General features: G+C 36.1%; 2 protein-coding genes across 7 annotated transcripts in view; one reads left to right on the plus strand and one right to left on the minus strand.

Moving 5' to 3' along the window:
• Positions 1 to 594: 594 nt before the first annotated feature.
• LOC106174723 (antichymotrypsin-2-like) lies at positions 595 to 2,540 on the plus strand. The gene is made up of 2 exons (XM_013556396.2): positions 595 to 1,387; positions 1,912 to 2,540. The coding sequence occupies exons 1-2, from the start codon at positions 595 to 597 to the stop codon at positions 2,538 to 2,540; spliced, it is 1,422 nt and encodes a 473-aa protein (XP_013411850.2).
• Positions 2,541 to 5,359: 2,819 nt separating this feature from the next.
• Positions 5,360 to 21,337, minus strand: part of LOC106174726 (myosin-VIIa) — a 74,208-nt gene continuing 58,230 nt past the window's right edge. For 5 of the 6 annotated variants that reach the window (XM_086997036.1, XM_086997032.1, XM_086997033.1 and 2 more), the window contains 12 exons: positions 16,077 to 16,138; positions 15,670 to 15,822; positions 14,404 to 14,482; positions 13,982 to 14,123; positions 13,680 to 13,766; positions 11,177 to 11,283; positions 10,601 to 10,719; positions 9,297 to 9,363; positions 8,867 to 8,983; positions 8,569 to 8,652; positions 8,115 to 8,234; positions 5,360 to 7,769 (listed from right to left, as the gene is read on the minus strand). In XM_086997036.1, coding sequence (XP_086853162.1) covers positions 7,686 to 7,769; positions 8,115 to 8,234; positions 8,569 to 8,652; positions 8,867 to 8,983; positions 9,297 to 9,363; positions 10,601 to 10,719; positions 11,177 to 11,283; positions 13,680 to 13,766; positions 13,982 to 14,123; positions 14,404 to 14,482; positions 15,670 to 15,822; positions 16,077 to 16,138 — 1,221 coding nt within the window. In that variant the 3' untranslated portion in view covers positions 5,360 to 7,685. Of the gene's footprint in view, positions 7,770 to 8,114; positions 8,235 to 8,568; positions 8,653 to 8,866; positions 8,984 to 9,296; positions 9,364 to 10,600; positions 10,720 to 11,176; positions 11,284 to 12,755; positions 13,137 to 13,679; positions 13,767 to 13,981; positions 14,124 to 14,403; positions 14,483 to 15,669; positions 15,823 to 16,076; positions 16,139 to 21,337 lie in introns of those variants that run through there. The other variant, XM_086997037.1, reaches the window with a different exon arrangement.

Here is a 21,337-nt window from a genome sequence, read left to right on the forward strand (position 1 = left end):
CAAATTGTATCCCAAGGAGAAAGGAAAAAGGCACGAAATACCCATTATGTTCCGTCTCATCTGTCGCACACACAAATTTAATTACATGAGAATGCGCCTCATAGTACAGAAATCCAAAACACATTCGGGGCCTGGTAAACACCCCCAGGACAAAATGCATAACAAGATGCACCACACTAAATTATGATTCATCAGACAGAACATAGCTATGCAACTATATAAGGGAAGAACAAGAGATCGTTGTTTCAGATCCTGGCCAAGTTTGGAACACACAGCAACAAAGCGAATCAGTGGCCGTCATCGAGAACCTGGGAGACGCCGCTCATTTCAAGACCTTTCGGCTACTGTAGAAGTAACGGCATTGAAGATCGAGATCTATTTATATATCCTAGGCACCAAGCGAAGCCGCGTTAAACGGTAGAATATCTGCTGTAGTAATTTTTGCTGGGTTTTAAGATAAGCACAAAACATCGATGCATTCTAAGGTCTTACAAAAGTATAGCTGCAAACTTACTATCTAACTACAAAAACAACAATTTGCCAATCATAGCCGATTTATTTACAAACATGCGGTTAAAATGCTCTATTTTCAAAATGGCCGTCATACTATTGATGGCCATGATGCTTCCTCTCCTGTGCAAGTCGGCCTTCACTGCAGATGTCAGCGATACAATAGTGGACCTGTCCGTCAAGTGGTTCAAGAATATCGTCAAATCTCACAAGACCGGGACTTTCATATTTTCACCGTTCCACATGATGTCATCCTTGGCATCCACGATGCTTTGCACCAGTGGTGACACACGTGACGAAATCGCCCGACTGTTATCAATTAACGTCTCACGTGATCTCTCAAGTAACGAGGTCATCGAAGAGGTTTCAAAAGCTTTACAGGCCTATTCGCGCTATTTCCCCGACTGTATTTCCCCCAAAACAATGTACATTAAAAGCCTCACGAGAGTGCCCGTTTTCTATGAAAGAGACTACACCTTCGTTGAACAGCTAGCAGAACACTACGAATTCCTAAACCCCCAAATCAACACAGCCAACTACAGCAGGACAGACACAGACACGAGTTTACAAGCCTTTAGTGCCTTAATGAATGATTTCACTCGTGGTGAAAGCAGAAATCTTTTTAGAGGTCTCAACCCATCTACTTCACGGCCTTCAGATATCCCATTGGTGATGGCGAACGTGGTCCCTTCTATAGGCCTGAAGGCCGCCTGGAAGTTCAATCCTAACCTGACACGTTATACCGACTTCTTTGTCAACAAGAATCTAAAGAAGAAAGTGTCTATGATGTTAGAAATGCCAAGGTCAGATAACACAGTCCAGTACAAAGACTCCAGAATCTACAAGGCACAAGCGATAAAAGCGCCGATGGACACTGGTAAGACAATTATTAGATATTTAAAATAAATAAATCAATAGACACCAAATTTTTAAGGAAACAAGTTATTCTAATATTGATTTTTGTACATGGCTACCGGATAATTTATGCATCCTTAACTACTTATAGAATATATATATATATATATATATATATATATATATATATATATATATATATATATATATATACAGACTGAAAGACCATATCAAATATAATAATCCGATACTGACATTGCTTTCAAATGAAAATTAAATATCAGTTCCTCAAGTCAATTGCAAAGTCACTTTCGCAAGCAAAATATATAGGACATCTTTCCGAGACTTTCTAGTCTTTCTAGACTTTCTCAATACTGTTTTGAATCGCTGGCAACCCTGATTGCGCTAGGTGGTGGCGGAGTTAAAAAAAAACGCCTAAACGTACATTCAAGTAACGACTTTTTTAATTTCCACGAATTGTTCTTTAATTGGTATTTGGTGCGAATGCGTATTTATGCCTAAAATGGGAATTATCGTACATTTTAGGCAACCCAAGGAGACCTATGGACATCACTATAGTCCTCCCTGACAATGCAGAGGGTTTGGTCAAAGCATCAGAATGGTTGCCAGAGTTACTGCGAGGCATCAGCTGGGATCATGCCCATATTCGCAAGCTGTACGTTCCAGAGATTGATTATTCAATCGTAGCTCTCGACCGGTTGAATGCGAAACATTTTGGTTTGAATACACTAAAGTTATTCCGAGAGGGTGCCGAAATGTCCGTTCTTGGGGAAGAGTCCGGCAACACCTGGGTTTTTGATCTCGTACACCAATCCTTGTTCAAATTGGATGACGGACGGCGCAATGAACGCGTTATCACATCATATAAGATCTATTACCTGCCCGAGTTCAAACTCAACCGACCGTTCTTCTTTTTCTTGACAGCTTACCCACGAAACATAGTGTTTCTGGGTAGGGTTGAGGACCCAGAGCAGATTGTGTCAAGTGGACAGACACGAACCAGTCAACCAGAGGAGCTGGATTTGGCGACCACAGTTGGCAGAAGTATCAACGAACCTGCGCCTGCGCACTCCGCTGAGGTTGTTCGCACTCTCAGCGATTTGAAGGTCATATGTATTGAGCTCCTTACCTGGGGCTTTTTCTTTCTTATTTAGACACTTTTTTTTCGGCGGGAGTATTTGGCACAGTTTTCGTATATGTGGCGCAATATTTAGTGTCGGGTTTGTGTTTCTTTTATTAACCGAAAGCCTAGCAGTTCACTGCCTTGGAAGCGATCGAGCTGTATGTTAGTGAAGTCAGATATGAACTTGGTGGCTCCCAAATGTTTTTGCCTCTTGTACCCATATTTATCGTTTGGTTTTTAGTATAACTTTATAACTATATGTTGCTTCCATTTTAGTATCCACGTATGCATGTTAACTGCATGATGCATATTTACCGGGTATATATTTAAAATTTACAATTATTTCTTTCGAAATTGTACAAATGCATCGTGCTGCAGGTAAAGAACATACTGATATCCGTGCAAACGCATGCATTGGCACGTGAATAAATTGAACTGATATGCATTAGACTTGGCATATCCCTTTGGCTCCACTACCACCAATTCTTGAGGAACAGATTTTCTTTGCTATCATCTGAAATGTATGAACTTTGCCTAACATGTAACTGGAATCTTCGCACAGCTCAACAATTTTCCCGGGCACAATGTGTCCCAGTTCAAGGGGGTTGAAATCCTGGCATTTTGTCCTTTTCACATGCGGTACGCCTCAAAAAATATGAGTAAATACATATCCTGGCTCTGTTCGTCCCAAATGTGCCCATGAAATATAACACGTACTGAGCTTACTTATGTCCTGATTTGGTGAGCCTTTCGATGCACACTTTAAAGTGTACTGTGCGTAAGGCCCCTATTTCACACAGACCACGAATCCCACGAATCGCCAGGAATTGACAATTTTCAGGATTCGTGAGATTTTGCCAATTTTCTGGTCTACTTCGACACGCTCTACGATTCGGTTACGATACAGGTGCGATAGTGTTACGAATATTCGTGAGATTCGGCTGGAATCGCACGAATATTGACCAGAAATTCACTACGATTTTTTTGGAATCGGGAGTTCGTGGCCAAAACTTTGAACAGCTCAAAATTTTTTCCACGAATTCCCGATTGATCAGGAATTGCAAGAACTGACTACGATTATATACGAATCTGTTAAGAACTTCACGAACTGATTACGATTCAACCACGAATCCTGAAATTTTCAATTCCTGGCGATTCGTGGGATTCGTGGTCTGTGTGAAATAGGGGCATAAGAGACAAAATGCCAGGATATGCAATTTTGGACCTACTCAACGAACTTCTGCCTTGGGCGTTCCACCCCCTTGGAGGTATGTCAACTGTATCTTTACATTCCGCATAGGTTTTGTTGTTTTGCAGCTACTATATATCGTGTAATTGATAGCACTGTAAGAGCGTATTCAGAACAGCGGACTAACTGATCCGCGAATTAAATATGGCGTCTCACTAAAAAGGTTGGCGCCGTTTAGATACTGAATAGATTCCACAAGGGGAATACTATGGGCGGCCAAAAGGGCAAAAAATCCTGTCGTCGATTCAGTTATGTTTCGTCGATTCACTGCCTTCCCATCGATTCAGTTTCAAGTTTAAACGATCCTGTCATAAATTCAACATCTACTTTCGTCAATTCAACTGTCAAACATTTCTCATCTACGGTGTATTAAAACCAATGCTGTCACTATTTTCGTCGATCGTGTAACTATTCTCGTCGATCGTCTAATCTCGTCGATCGTCCAACTAATCTCGTCGATCGTGTAACTATTCTCATCGATCGTCTAATCTCGTCGATCGTGTAACTATTCTCATCGATCGTCTATTCTCGTCGATCGTCTCATCGATCGATCGCCAGATGGCGCTGCGGTAGCACATTGGCCTATCACATGACTATCAAAATGGCAGACAACAAAATGATTGCTAGTGAAATAAGAACATTTTCTCAACAATTTCAATTTTAGTTGTTAATAATTAAAAGATATTCGGTTGTAGGGACATTATTTTCTAGTTGTGCTTAACTCTGAACATGGCTGGCCGAGTTAAAAAATTACCGCGTGATTGACAGACAGAAGCACGTGTTGCTACCGCAGCGCCCTCTGGCGATCGATCGATGAGACGATCGATAAGAATAGTTACACGATCGATGAGATTAGACGATCGACGAGAATAGTTACACGATCGACGAAAACAGTTTGACGATCGACGAGATTAGTTACACGATCGACGAAAATAGTGACAGCATTGGTTTTAATACACCATAGATGAGAAATGTTTGATAATTGAATTGACGAAAGTACATGTAGATGTTGAATTTATGACAGGATCGTTTAAACTTGAAACTGAATCGATGGGAAGGCAGTGAATCGACGACATGAATTTTTGCCCTTTTGGCCGCCCATAGAATACGCAACAAACAATCAAGTGGTTCGGCCATATTTGGTCCGCGGATGTGTTAGTTCTGAATGTGCTGTTCTGACTGCGTTCTAAATTGTACAGCACGTCAGTTTTCCAAAAGATCTTTATGCATGCTTAATCATAAGCAGCACTTTCAAATGAGGTGAGGGGGTTCTTATCACGTAAATTTGAACATTTACCCACTTGGTTGTTCAACTTCAGCAATGGTATAAAACAGACCGGATTTGGTTTATAGCAGACCTTTTTCCCTCCAACGAGGCCGTTGGGCCTGTGAAGCAAGTTAACAAATACACAATTAAGTCGCCAACAAGAGCAGTACTTCTCGGCATATCTGACTTAGCAGCTCTCTTCATAGGCAGAATACCGTGTTGGCAAATTAAATTGGAAGTATTAGATACAATTGTCTTTATTTTTTCATTTTTGTATGTGTGTGGGCGGAGGAGGATGCACGTATTACCAAGAAAAAATACAGCAATATGAACATGACATTGTAGAATCGAGTACTTTATTGTGAAGATGTGTAAATGCATTTATATATATATATATATATTCTAAATATAATGGCAGTAAATATACAATGCTAAATGTTAATATATATCATTTTATATATATATCACGTAAGCTGTGAGAATAGATGTTTCTTTTCAAATACCATGCCTTTTCTTTCTCATTACGATTTTGTAATTGTTAGATTAAATATATGGTAATTATTACAACCCATTCAGGCTTCTTAACAGAGTAACAAACAAATTTTATATTGTAAACAATATATGCTTTGCTGTAAAGCAACTTCATGCAGTTTCTAATTCTCGTCTTCTCTGAAAGCTCATAAATTAAGCATCATCTTCATAACGAACAAAACGTTCAACCGTTGAATAAAAACTAAACAATATCATTAACTGAAAGACATGTCAAATCTGCAACAAAATACCAAACAAAGGGAAACATCTGGAGGAAAAAGGTGGTTCCTTTTTAATAACGACAGAGCTGCCCCATACAATCTAGTCACGTGGCTCCATCTACAGTCTGAAAAATTATCTACAGTAGTGCCATCTATTGGCAATTTGCATTAACATACATGGTCCCTTTTATTTGCATCTTGTAGTATTTAGAATAGCAACACTACACCACATACAAATACATAGCCAGCAACTGTCATCTAAGGGAAATTTTGTAAATTTAAACATGTACCTACTAACAAATCAATTAAAGAGATATTTTTTAAATTGACACTTTCATCATTTTTTTCTGGCAACTATTTGCCCAATGCATAAAGAGATTTTTTCTTCTAAGGAATGTTCTCTGTTGACATGATGAGCAAAACTCTTGGAATGAAGTCATCTGAACCTGTAAACTTATCTACTTCTACTGGGTACTCAGCAAAGAAGAATAAAAAATCCAAAAGCAAATGGGATTAAAAAAACGATGATCATCACAACCCTAACTGATTCTATGAAAAAAGAGAAAAAGAAACTCATCACAGGCAAAAATAATGAGATATACCATATTGCTGAAACATGAGGGTACATGTGCCTAGGATCCAGAGCACATAGTTGAATATCCACCAAAATAATCCTTTTTAAGCCAAGCTCACAGGTGCATACTACATGAACATACTGGTACCCTACATTCCACCATTTTGAATCAATATCCTTAACAAATATGCATAAAGAACAAATATTCAGCAAAGTGCACTTTTCAAATAAATGATATGCTGCAATATATACCATGGTAACTATCATATTTTGTCTAGCAGGATTTCCTTTTGATAACAATAAAAAGGATTCAAAATAAATGACATTTCTTCTGGGGGAAATCACAAATCCTTTTAGACGTGCCTTCCAGGCAGTTTTGCCCAAAGTCCAGATCACTATTAAGATGGAAATGAGTAAATATCAAGCTTGACATTCCCATTTGGTGAAATGTTTGCCTTAATTCTCTGATATTCACCAAGCATACTGTTTGTGCTAATCTGACTGTTTAAATGTGCAGGCGTTATTAGTAAGAATTCACTTCTAATAAATTAATTAGGTATAGGTATGTTGACTTGGGGGAAGTACAGGTTATGCTGTACTTCACTGTGGGTTTATGGTGACAACCTTCTGTGTCTAGACTCTACCATGACAAAGTTTCTTGATTGTTTTCATTTCTGTCTATCAACAAATCAAGACATACTTTTACTAGTGCTCGCATTGCTTTCTCCCTTACATTAAATTAATAAAAAAAAGAGTTAAATAAAATCCAGGATATACGATGTATAATAACTTTTCATGTCTATACTAAACAGATTATGATATATTAGAATACAAATATATTTTAATGACAATGAGAATGTTTTATTGCTACATGCATCTATCCTATCATGCACTCAAAAAATTTCAACTTTCAATTTAAGTTTTTCCATTTTTTTCTTTCGCTTTTTAGACCATCTATTCCATAATGTGCTATATGAATATCCCAGAATGCTGTTGTGTCCATGGTATCTAACTGATCTGACCTTCTTTTATGTTCTTCCTTTACATGAATTGCATTCCAAGACAGAATGAAGAAATATCCATATCATAGTATATATTTCATATTTACAGAAACTGTAAATTATCACGCCGTTAATATCAAAACTCCATTTCATTTCTGTTTCAATGGTTATCATGGTTTTGGTGAAAAACCACACATTTGCCTGTCATTTAAGTTAATTTAATGGATTCAGTGTATAAATAAATGCTAACTTCTCAATGCATCCCATAATGTTCAGGTCATGTGACAAATAATTTTTGGTCATGTGACAAATGATGTTCTGGTCATGTGACAGTTATTTCCTCATGGTCCGCTGTCTGTTCATGGTGGTCAACATGAGGCTGATGTACGAGGTAAGCAGGTCATCCATTTTGTAGCCCTAAAATATGAACGGAAACAAACACATTCAGGTACTGCATAAAAATGTACAAGTTGTAAAAGTCGTTCAAATTATAACTTTAATATCAGGTTGTCTTATTTCAGAGATGAGACTACCATTTTGTTAAAAAGTCAGAAAATATGGATCAGGGTCAAGGGGACTGCCCCAAAAAAGTAAAAATCTGTTGACAGTCAGAAAAATACCATTCCTGTTGCATAAATATTAACTTTTGATTTTTTATTAAGTTAAATGACAGGAGGGATCCCTGTGAAACTAACAGAGTAATAACAACACATTTCATGTAATTAAGGCACAAAATTGGACACCTGTTTTCACAAAACTCACCAATGATGTTTCACATAACAGTTTGCTTCCCCTAACAAGATTGCCTATAGTCATGTGAAAGTAGGTGTTCCCACTGCTCCAGTTGGAGATCTTGGTGAATGGGTGAGTGGCCAGAATATCCTGGAAGACATCCATGGTTTATTGTCAATATTTGATATAACGGGTAAAAAACAGAATGATGTGACTTTTATGTTTATAAAACTGGTCTTCATAATCCATTTGGTAATTGAGAGTAGTTTAGACAGCTCATTTAAATGTGAACATATTTAACATTTAAGGACCAAGTAATTCAAATGATTACTTTTCGCAAAAGTTATTGTTATGATGAAAAATGAATCTTAAAATTAAATTATCAAAAACATTGAGTTCATAAAACAATATCAATAACATACTTAGAAAACATATTCAAATAAGTGTACAATAATTCACAATATATATCTATAAAAAATCCTACCTTTGACTGTGGATGAATGAGGTTGACTCCATGTTTGTTAATGGCTATCAGAAGAATATCTGGATAGTTTGGCTCTGTGGTTTGCTGAGAAAGTGAGAAAAAAGAGAAATTAATCAAAATCTTACTTCTAAAAAGTTTTAAAACACAATCTAAACACAAAACCTGAAAAAAATTGATCAGAAAATCCTGAATAGCATAATAGGTTTGGGTTAGAGAGTCAATTCTATTACCAGCCAGAAATATCAATCTTAAAAATATAATAACAATAATAATATGAAAAAGACACTAGATAACTCACCTTGACTTCAAAGAATGCTGACCCAAATGTTGGCCACTTGTAGATATACTTCAGGAAGGCCACCTTACTCTCGTCAGGGGACATTCCTGCATCTCTATTATAGTAACCCACAATGGCCTAGAAAAGGGAAAAAAATATGTCAAGGTCATTTATTTATAAATTCTAATAGAGCCGACATATCAGAGACAAGAAAATGGTCAATTGATTTATTTTATCGTTTGAATAAAACCACTAAATCAATCATCATAAAACAAAGTTTATCAATAACACTTGGAAAAGGTTACTTTAAAGTTACCAATTGTTTTACATCGAGCGTGGCTTTGTGAGAAACAATAAAATCAAACTTTGTAGTAAGAAAATATTGGGAAAAAAGGTTGAGGTTTTTAACGGCTAATTAAAACTGTAGGAGAAAAAAACAAAAACAATTTACCCTCTTCCAGTCATCCGGTGATTGTTGCCTGACCAAATCTCCTGGTACCAATTCCTTCAACATACGTCTAAATAAAGAAAAATGTCAATTCAAAGTTTTATCAATTACACATATGAACCTCTTGCCAGTCAATAACGTTTTGAAATATGATTTAGCATCTATAGCATGTTAAACATGAAAAAAGACCTTCACAAAACACTGGCATGACTTCCAAAATATCAATTTCTGAAATACTATTTATAAATAACTAGATACAGTGACTGACATATTAAGTACAACCAGCCTAAATCGCCATGCTAAATACTCCCTGGAAAATAATGAATTGCATTTATAATCAATTTTATCTACATTCATCTTTTTTTTTTAAATATCATTCATCAGGATTCTGTTAATAATCATAGTGTTCCATAGTGTTCTACAAGAAAAGAAAAGTTTGTAGAGGAAGATATAACAGAATGACGTTTATTTTCTTGCCAAACAGACTTGAAATCAATTCAAATCACACCATAGAGCATAAAAAAGTAGAAAATTGTATTCAGAGAAACAACATTGTTAAGTAGCTTTTATATTAATTTCTCAATATTTCACATCAAGCCACAACATCTAATTCAAGGCATCACCGACAGATCACAAATAAGTTTTGTTTTTTTTTGCAAATTTCAGAAAATTTCTTTTGCTTAATTCTTTTAGACTTCAAATTAAAAAGAGAAGGACAGTAGACAGAAGATTCACATCAAGAGAAAAAAAAAAGTTATGAAAAATCCTTCTACACTTACTGCCAGGCTGGGGGACTAGAGAGGTAAAACAATATGATAAAAAATGTGTACTTTGTGCTTTTTATGAATGTACTATAAATACTTCAGTTTTTAAAATGCTAATTAAGACCTTATTGCAACAGAAACATTTCTCAAAGGGTGGGCAAGATTTCATGAATATTATCAATAACCTCAGTTTGTGTCAAATAGAACCATCAGTTTCTCCATTTCTCAAATGAACTTAACCAGCATTTGATTGCATGAAATTCACTGTACCGATTCCGAATGTTTGGCGGATCAATTACCTACAGCACAAGCCCTTCTATGGAACTTTGAAAGCTGCTGAACAAAATGGGCAATTGCGATTGACATGGTGAACTTCAATTGAGCTTGCCTCTGGATGTCAGAATTCGATATGTATAATCAAAAACTGTGCACAAATGGAGGTTTGAAATAAAAAAAAAAAAATCTCTAATCTAAGGGCCAAGGCAGACTTGATTACTGCTTGAAAAAAAAAATCTGTAGATATTCCTGAAATGTTTTACTTACGGGATATTGGCTAAAAGTGTCTTGTCATCGCCGTACTTCACTCTAAAGATGATGGCGCCAAGCTGAGCGGCATCATCTGTGTTGCACTTATGGTAACCTCGAAGCAACTTGGGCAACTCCTGCAAACAAATGAAGAAGATACATATCAATATTGTTGAGACAAATTATAACCATCAGTAACTGAGTTTCAATTTGTTTTCATATCTAAAACTGGAATCATTTCTCTTAGGGTGTTGAACAAATGTGGACATTTTGAAATAGGTAACTGCATTGTTTACTGTTCAGCAGGAAAATGCAAACACATTGCCTAAGGCTTTTTACCTAAAACTGTATACTCTTTGATACAGTTTGTGCGGTATGCTTTCAGGAGTGGATTGAAACTGCCTTTTTGGTCTTGGGAATAATTTTTAGTTAACATTGACGGGCACCTAATTTTTGTCAGCAGTCGGTCAAAAATAGAGGATGGATCAACAAAGATAATTTGGAAGACTGTTAGAAAATTCCTCTCCATCTGCGCCCGACTTTGAGTGATTGACAACTTAATACCCAGGCTATTACATAAAAAGAGTTCCCTACCTGGTGGTAATGGAAGATAGTGTCAGCATTTCTGTCCTTGCCAGGCACAGTATTGGTCCAGAGTTTCTTCATGAAGAACACCTGGTATGTGAATTGTGGGGTGGCCCCTATAGGATAATTTAAAAAATTTAAGAAATTAGATAAAATATTTAAAAAAAAGAGAGAGAGAACCAGTAGGTGGAAATGATATGGCAAACTTAACTGCATGAATATAACTGAAAATATTGAAAAAAAAAAAAAAAAATATATATATATATATATATATATATATATATATATATATATATATATATATAAGCTAACTTCTAAGCAGTAATGGGCACTTGGACAGGTTTTCTTATGCTCATTACAGTAACTGTCAATAATTTATCTGATTTCATTTAAAAGTGAGTTCTACATCTAATTCTTGTGGAACATAAAAATTGTTTAACAATAATTTTACTAAGAAAAACTAAATGTATGAATAAATAATAAAAAAGAAAGAAAATAAAAATCAAACAAAAAGTAAAATATAAGCTTGTCTACTGAAGACTCTATCGAAGAAAATCTTAAAACTTAATATTCAGTAAAAAGAAATGGCAAGGATCAATCTTTGTACATGCTTCATTCCAGAGAACAATTGCATATGCAAAATTATCAGATGAGAAATAATTCAAAAGTAGAGGTATTTATTTATGAAGACGAAAACTACAGAAAATCATTTCAAGTTGAAAAAGAAAGCATACAGAAAAATATACATTATTTCATCAAACAAGAAAAAAAAATCTGAAAAAATGTATATAGTTTTTGGGCACTATCACATTTAGTTTTTGAATTGGCCTACACCTCTTCTTTAAACTTCCAACTTGAAGTCAATTCTATGAATCACACCCACCATATAAAATACAAGCATGTACAACCCAACCAACAATATACATATACGTGTGATAATAACTACTCTTGCAAGGCCAAGTTCCCATGGAATATTTAAAGTTATGAAAAATTTTTGCACTCTTGAAAACTCACACCCTACAAAAACCACACTTTCTAGATTTCTGTCTCTGATACGAGTTTAAAACAGGTGTAAATATCTGACATAGCCACAAATGAATGCTTTAAATTACATAGATATGTGAAAGATAGGTCCCATGTTATTCAATTAACCTCAAACCCTGCATATTAAATTAACCTCAAACAATACCCATATAGTCTAAAACCAAGCCCAGAAAAGATGATCAGAAACAGCAGTAGCACAAAGCAAGGAATTCATTTCAACATTTTTTTACATAAAAATTACGATACAGTTGTTTGTAACTTGGTTAATTATAATTACTTTTTTAAATGGTACACCCGAGGAGATGGCCTTTAAAAGCTGTTTGCTAGAGTAACTAAACTATTATGATGTTATCTTTCAGATGAATTTAATCATTATTACATTTTTAAAAGTTCACAAAATAATCCATTCCAAAAACTTTAAAGAATTTTTGAACACAGCTAAAATATCCAAAGGCAAAAACATTTTCTTGGGGAAATATTTTAGCACAATACTGAAGAGTCCTGAAATTCATATCTATATTAAGTTTTATAAATTTTGAACTGGCTAAACTGGTTGCATTTTATCTTTGAACTGCCATGTTAGTTATTTAATATGAACAATGCTGATCTATTCAATAATTAAAATACCTAATCTGAAAAGATGCTTTCACTCCAATATCACAGGCTATTATCTATTATTCACATTTAAGTAAATAAATAAATAAATTTATTATTCATTCCTGTCAACCACAACTATATATACAAGTTGTTAGGACTGTCCTTGACATTATCAATTGGTTATTGTACTTAACAATTAGTCTGAATTTGTAATTTTCATAAAAGAACCCACTGAAATCCATCCAGAACTACAGAAAAGAGCAAGTTTGTTATCTTAGCTACCATCACCCGAGGAACATGTTAATAAAACAAACCATCCTACCTTGTTCTAAAAATATGAAAAATAAAGAGAATGAATGAACAATGCATTTTAAATGTGATGAATATATAGAAATGGCAATAGTAGCAGCACAAATGTTTTTCAATTGGTAAGAAGTGTCCATTATCTTAAAAAAAAAAAATCTACTGTCTACTGGGTATTTGGGGGCCTCTACTACTATTTTTGGGTGTAACCATGAAAACGATATAAATTAGGCTGTATAAATGAACTAAAATATTGAAAGAAGTCATAAATATATACATGGCACAAACACATACATATAAAACATTAGATATACAAAAGATAGTAAACCTGTTATGACCACAAAGATAATAGTAACTATGTGCTCTGTTGAATATGGTGCTTGTGTACAGGTTATACTAATATTGATATATGGTTACACTTCTCAAAGAATTTAACAAGTGTACAGCCACAGGTTTTGTGCTCTGGCTTGTATCAGCTCAGTAACATCAACCTCTTTAAACAAAGACACACACACACACACACACGCATGAACGCACACACACAGAATCATAAGTCAGTAAGACTTACCATCTCTAGTGGGCCTGGCTTTCTTGATCCAGTCTGTCAAATGCCTCACAAAGTCAAAGAAAAAGTCTCCCTCGGGTACACTGATCACTGTAAAAATAATAATAATAATAATAATTAATTATTATTATTATTATTGCAATAAATATGTATATGTTGGTCAAAGTCAAGTCATATAAAAATGCAGCTTTACCAAAATAAATAAATGAATAAATAAATAAATTCCACAACAAGATCTATCCCCGACATCAGTGAGGCAGTCAAAATATTATTCTCATGCACTTGGAGTCTTCAGCATGAATTACCTTTGTCAGCTATCTTAACAAACAAGCTAAAGCCCTCTGCAGACTTGAGGCTGAGCCTGTTAGCAATGTTCTGACAGAAGTCCTTGGCGCGGGTACTGGAGTCCACTTCAAAGGCCTCATCAGAGTCATCAGGGAAATACACCTAAGACAAGTGTGAAAAAGGTGAAGCTATTTATTTATTTATTTATATTTTTTTTTTTTCAATTTTCTAATGAAATTCTTCTCATCATTTCCCATGCACAAACATCAAGCATCTGCATAGCATGACAAAAACATATGCGCACACAGAAATCTAAGATTATATTACAATACAATGGTAACTATAATTATATCAAACATTTTTCGAGAAGTTTTTTAAGACAACAAATGATCAAATTACTAACACAATAACAATAAAAAATTAATAAAGTATGGATTATTACCTTGTGGAATATTTGGGTTGTTTTGTGCTGAATTGCCTCCACCTCTACTTGATGGGGTGGGTACTTCCTTTGTCCATTTCTACAATGAATAGTTTACAATGTATCTTTGTATGAACTAACCAACAGTAAATAAATTACAAAGTATCTTTGCTTGACCGAACACTACAGTAAACAGTTTACAATGTATCTGCATGAAATAACACAACAGTATAAAGTTTTCTATGTATCTTTGTATGAACTAACACTATGCACAGATAGTTTACAATGTATCTTGTGTGAACTGACACTACTGTAAACAGTTAACAATGTATCTTTGTGTGAAATGACACTACAATATTTTGAGCATAAGCCTTGCACTTTATCTGTTCTTTATTTTAACACCTCAAATATGTTTCTCAGAAAAAAATAATATTCATGTATATTTCTAGGTAAAATCTTTGGACTCCACTTCAATGAGCCAAAGATCAAAGGCATTTGTTAAGAATCCCACATGAAATGCTTGTCTCATGCAGAATTAACTTACAAAGTAAATTAAAAATATAATAGCCCATTTCAATAAAACATTCTGTATCAATAAATATTTAGGTGTCATCCATCTTGGCTGATTCAGACAAACTGAAGACATGAGAAACTGAACTGAAGATCACAGGGGAAGAAAGGGTATGCCATGACTCATCAAAATGCAAGGCACCACAATATATATAAATAATATAACATACAAATACAATAAAGACACATTGTATTCAACAATCAATGGTGATTGTGTTTCTCCACCCATGACCTACTTTTAGTCAGAACATCATGCAATGAAAAAAAAAAGTAATGGCAGGATTGCATGACAGAAGGCTTAACAATAATATGTTTTTTGGTGTTTTAAACCTTTGAAGGAAGATACACGTCTGAAGTCGCATGCGGGTCGTCTTTAAGTTGATGCTGAACAGTGCAGAGCTCACTTAAGTCACACTTTTAGCACTGGATGTGAAATTTTTAATATCTCAGTTTAATGGAGCCCAGAATAATCAAAATATATTGGCAGTCCATTCATCTAGTAAAGAAAATCCAGACTACAACATAGACAATTTTCTTTTGTGAGATGTGTCCAGTCTCTTCCAAAGATGCTTAAAAACCAGTATTTATAAATCCTGTGTCAGTGTGTTAAATACAAGGATTGGTAAAGCTCCACCAAAAAGTAGCCAGGTCATTTTAGAGTTGAAGTTATTATTCACGGGGAAAAATAGTTAATAATAAAAATAAATAAATAAATACCTCAGTGTTTTCTGCAGTCTGTTCAAACAGTCCGCAGCAAATGGACTTTTCTTAGATCGCAGGAACAGGGTGACCTCCTTCAGAAGATTTGTGCTGGGTGCAAAACATCCTGTCGCTAGCCACATCAATTCCCAGCCGCGCTCCTCACTCACTCTGAAGGGGGTAAAAAATAATATTTCACTATTTGAATGAAGATCTGCAAATATTTTGAACAAATGCAGTCAATTCTATTTGCTTAATATTCCACTGTTACAATAACCAGTAATAAATTACAAATAATTATCTGATTCTTATAAAAAATTATGCAGAAATATATATTTAATTAATCAATAGCAATGTGAGAACAAATATTGTTGTTCAATTTTCATATTCTAGCTGTTACAGCAATTTTGATGGTTCTAACCCACCTATTTCTGTTTTCTGTGAGTTGCTTGATCACTTGGCAGTAGATCTCATCCCTCAGAATTTCCTAGAAAAAACAAAAAACATTGATAATATTCCTATTTCTTTGAAAAATCAAATTGAAATAGCTGATACAAGCTACTTTTCCAAAGAGATGATGCCAAAACACCTAGAACATCTGAAATGAAGGAAAAAAAAAAAAAAAAAATATATATATATATATATATATATATATATATATATATATATATATATATATATATGTGCTGGGAGGGCAAATTCCTATAAAACACCCTATCAATTACATTAAATATATTTCAATTCTTTAAGGATTACTAATGAAAACAATCCCAATAGAAGTGAAATATATATTATGAATGAAATGACATAAGGAGATATAATAGATTTTAAAAAGATGGAATCCTTCTAATTAGTACTTTGGAAAAACACCCCGTCTATCAGACAATGCAGTAAAAAACTAGTAAGTGGTTGATCTTGAAGTATACAAACACATTTCAGAAAAAAGATAGAAAAAGAGGAGTCTCCTACTATATTTCTTTTTGTCTCACACATCTTATTTCATGATTTGTATTTTACATAAACTGTATATATTTGATATAAAATGTATTGCTTTACATGAGTTTTCATAAATCCTCTAATTCTTTAAGCAGTAGAACCATTTCAGTTGTTTTTCTTTGACATAGCACATATACAAAAATTCCTCCAATGTTTTTCACATCAAATAAGGTGTGATGCCAGTCTCCAAAATCATATATATTTGACTAAAATCTCTAATATTTCAACTTAAATTGGCACTAATGGTAGGACAATAAATGAGACCGCCTTAACTAGCATTATTTTCCCATTTAACCCATTTCCTTTCAGACCCATTACAAAAGAAATTGACAAACTCCAGCAGCTTAGCTCTATCATTTCAGCATAAATGTAAATATGAAGTGGGATTTATGTCTACAAAATGGTATTATTTCATTTTTATGTCTTGCATAAAGAGTATAATTTTGTATCTCATTTGGTTGTAATGTTTTTCTTTTCTACATTACAAATGGCCATTCCTAGCTTGTTTGGCTCTTTTCCAAAACCTGTATCAAAACAAGATAATGCTCTTTCATCTAGCTTATATATTATTCTAAAGCCTTACAATTAATATTTCATTTTCTTTGGAGAGTTCAATGATTTTTATACATTGAATTTTTTATGCGTAAATAAAATCTGTTTTACCAAACAAATGAGATAAACATGTCATCTACAAATATTTTTAATGTTGTTTTCTTTAGATGTCCAATGACTGTTCTCCTATTTTCTAAATATAGCTTTATTAATGCAGTGCATATTTGTAAAAATGTGTAAAGATTTTAAATGCTAGAAAATTTGTAAAGATAAAGAAAAAATATAGATATGATGGAGCTTCTATTAGGAAATTTTAAAAAATATCTTTAAACCACAATTTTTTTTTAACCTCCAAATTGATGTAATCTGTGACCTCCTTGATATTACATCAGTTTTACCAAGACAAGGAAGGGATTAAATGTTGCCACTACATACAATTATTAGTGACTTATGATCATAATGTAACATGCTAAATAACTAGGAGATGACAAAGGAAATATTAAAATAAAGCCTCCAGACAAATAAATCAAATTTCCAAAATTAAAATAAAAAGAGGAAGATAATAATGATGAGGATGTCTCTCTCATTCATTTTTTTTTTTTTTTATCTTACCAGGAAACCACCAGAACTAGGATTGATGTTTTGTGGTAAATAAAGCACACCATTAAAAGATGCCTGATAAAGCTACTGACGCATTTGAAGAAAAAAAGTCATCCATTTCATAACAACTTTACAACTGTTGGCTTGCCACGTCTTTCAAGATAACTCATTAATCATATTAATGTGCGAGCCCCCAAATCCTCTCCGAATCCCCAGAGAACTTTTTCACAAATCATCAGCCCAAATACAGGTCTTAAATTTTAGACCAAAATTTTCGTCTACTTTGATTTTTCATACTTACATCTTCCATTGCAGGCTCAAAAATGCTCGTAATGAAATCATCCATCTCTGCATAATCATCAATGTCCTGTTCTGTGAGGCCCTCTCTGATATGCTCTACTATCTCCTCTCTTATTTCTTCCCTAATCTCTTCCGTCAACTCTTCATCGCTGTCACAAAGGTCATCAAACAAACCTTCTGGCAACTCTGCTTCCAGCATTGCCTCCAGCAGTTCTTCCTCCTTATCACTAAGATCCGATGTGGACTTTGAGCGATTCAGACCCAAAGGATTTTCACCTTCGTCGTCGTCTTCTTCCAATGGTTCATCCCATTCTTCCACATCTTCTTGTTCTTCTTCAGCATATGCTTCCTCTTCTTGTTCTTCCTCAACATCCTCTTCTTCTGGCTGCTGTTCCTCAACATTTTCCTCCTCGTGTTCCTCATTCTTCTCATCACCACTGACTTCATCCTCTTTTGGTTCAGCCTCTCGTTTTTTCTCTATCTTTTTCAAGAAGTTACGGTCCATTAGAGCCGCCTGAAGTTCGCTCATATGAGGTGCTTTACGTATTTCAGGTGGTCGCTCTACAGGCGATGTAGATTTACGTTCTATTGGTGAAGGGCTTCGTTCTTCTGACCTATCTTCACGTGATGTGCTACGCTGTTGAACTGGTCTCGTCTTGACTGGTGCTGCCTGCTTGCGATTGTTTTCAGCCATCATTTTACGGTCCATGGTCTTTGGGAGGTTGGTTCCCTTCAGAGCATCTAGCTGTTTTGGAGGGTACACAACCATGGCGACTTGACTAGGGTTAATCTTTTGAGGCTTCACATGGGCAATCGTAGGACCCATCTGTTTCACTGGCTGAGGCTTAGGTTTCGGTGGGTTTGCATGCATAATGAAATAATTCTTAGGCTTTTCAGTAGACTTCTGCTTCTGTAGTTGTGGCTGTTTTTGGGGTTTTGGGGCAGTTCTTTTTGGTTGTGGTGGAGGTGGAATCCTGTCTGGTATATCAGGAAGCATGGACTTTGGAAACATTCTTGGGGGTGAACGAGTCTTTCTGGACCGCTCGCTATTTCGCACCATAAGAGGATTATGACGAATGCGAGGACTACGCGGCTCATGATGACTATGACTATGTGGAACACGATGACTACGTGGCACACGTGGACTACGAGAGATACGCGGACTTCTTGGGATGCGTGGGCTTCTAGGAACACGCGGGCTTCTTGGTGGCTCTGAATGCTGACGTAGCAGGTGCCCCCTTGGATATGAGCTGACTACTGGGGCAGAGTGATGTGGCTCTCTCTCCCTCCTAGTCACTGAGGCTTCGGAATTCTGTGATCTAAGGGAGTCTCTAGGAGATCTGTTCATCGTTTGTTCCCTTCTATAATCGTCTGATCTAACGGAGTCCCTAGGAGATCTGTTCATTGTTTGTTCCCTTCTATAATCATCTGATCTAACGGAGTCCCTAGGAGATCTGTTCATTGTTTGTTCCCTTCTATAATCGTCTGATCTAACCGAGTCCCTAGGAGATCTGTTCATTGTTTGTTCCCTTCTATAATCGTCTGATCTAACGGAGTCTCTAGCAGACCTGTTCAATGTTTGCTCCCTTCTATAGTCATCAACTACTGGGTGTGATTCTCTTCCACTTTTACTCATTGTAGAATCTCGCCTCTGGTCATAAACTGGGTCTCTTGGTGTTCTACTTACTGGCGGCTCACGGTGATGGCTGTTACTCACAGGTGGCGGTGGAGGGTCTATGGGTCTCCTGCCTTCTATTGGATCACGACGATGTCCATTTGACATATATGCTGGTTCCACTGAACTCCGGCTTATTGGGGGCTCCTGGCGATGACTGTTTACAACTGGGGGTGGCGGTTCCAAATATTGTCGACTTGGCGCAGGCTCCCTCCTGTGTCCATTCACTGGGGGAAGAGGGTCAATCGGGTTTCTATTAGTTGGCACCTCACGTGGATGTCCACCATTTGCCACGGGTGGCGGCACACTGACTTGTCTGTTCATATGGGCATCGAGGCTATGCAGATTTTCTGTGGTGAAATTTGGTCTTGGTATGGTACCGTTTATATGTGGCATGGGTCTTGGAGCAGTTCCATTCATAGACTGGTGAGAAGAGGGTGGAGGGCGATCACTGCTGTGGTAAGACGGGGGTGGAGGAGGGCTGTAACTGCGTCCTCCATTTGAATACCCACTACTGTGATGGTACCCATTCATGGGTGGAGGGCTGTGGCCTCGTGGGGCGTGTCTCCCTGGGGAAGGAGGGGGACCACGCCCTTCTCTCTGCCAGTCCTCATTGTATTGCCTCTCACTGGGATAATGAGAAGGGGGTGGGGGTGGTTCATTCCTGGGCGGAGTCTGTGGCTGAGTATGATAATCAGGCTCTGGGATATAATGATCAGCATGGCTTCTCTGAGGTTTCATCGTGTGTGCCCTACTGCTATAATCATTATAGTCTGATCTGTATGTGTCACCCCCATAACCTTCACCACCATTACGACTGGCTGGTATTACGGCATATATTTCTGAGCCAGAGTTGTAGCCATCGCCTTCATACAAGTTCCCTTTCCGGGGCAGTCTTCGTTGCTGCGTGTCTACTGAATTGTAAGGCCTACCTCTCTCTCCCATCATCATTTTTGCAATGTTAAAACGTCCAGATCAACAACAATATAAAAAGACAGTCAATCTCTTTCAGTCGTACAGAGTTGTATTGTTATACCATGCTAAATGATGGAAGACCAGAAATGTGTGCACCAACGCCTGGGACTTACGAGTCGGAATGTTGTTTCTCTCCTTGGCTATTAATCAATGTGAAAGGTACACATGAGATGGGGGGAGACTTGGACTTTTAATGCAGTTTCTGACTCAAAGGTACCAACAGGTAGGCAATGAATTAAACAAAACAGCTTAATCACCTCTGCTTCAGTCAGTACAGTGCACTCATATATTGTGCTGGAAAAATGCCTTTAATATATTCCAGTGCTTTTTGATGTAAAAAGTTTCAATTTTAGCTGCAGAAACAAACTCTCCTTCAATAGACGATATATTTCCTTCAGTCTTGTAGTAGAGTCTGAGCTATAAAAAGAATCCAACCACTGTTCTTCCTTAAACACTCAACCTGCAAAGATGCTTTAATAATCATTCCCCACAAGGTGCAGTGTCAGGTGAAAACATCAACCAGGATCCTGGGTATGTCAAATACAGCAATTCCTCTCCTGTTCCTTGTTTATATACCACGTAGTCCAA

The sequence above is a fragment of the Lingula anatina genome, chromosome 10, assembly GCF_051362555.1.
Source record: "Lingula anatina isolate TDL-2025a chromosome 10, LinAna3.0, whole genome shotgun sequence".
In the NCBI taxonomy this organism is placed as follows: domain Eukaryota; kingdom Metazoa; phylum Brachiopoda; class Lingulata; order Lingulida; family Lingulidae; genus Lingula; species Lingula anatina.

Bases quoted from the DNA above. Each gene is read 5' to 3' on its own strand.
- LOC106174723 (XM_013556396.2), top strand. From the start codon at position 595: ATGGCCGTCATACTATTGATGGCCATGATGCTTCCTCTCCTGTGCAAG. The intron at 1,388-1,911 runs GTAAGACAATTA...CGTACATTTTAG, and splicing joins AAAAGCGCCGATGGACACTG to GCAACCCAAGGAGACCTATG.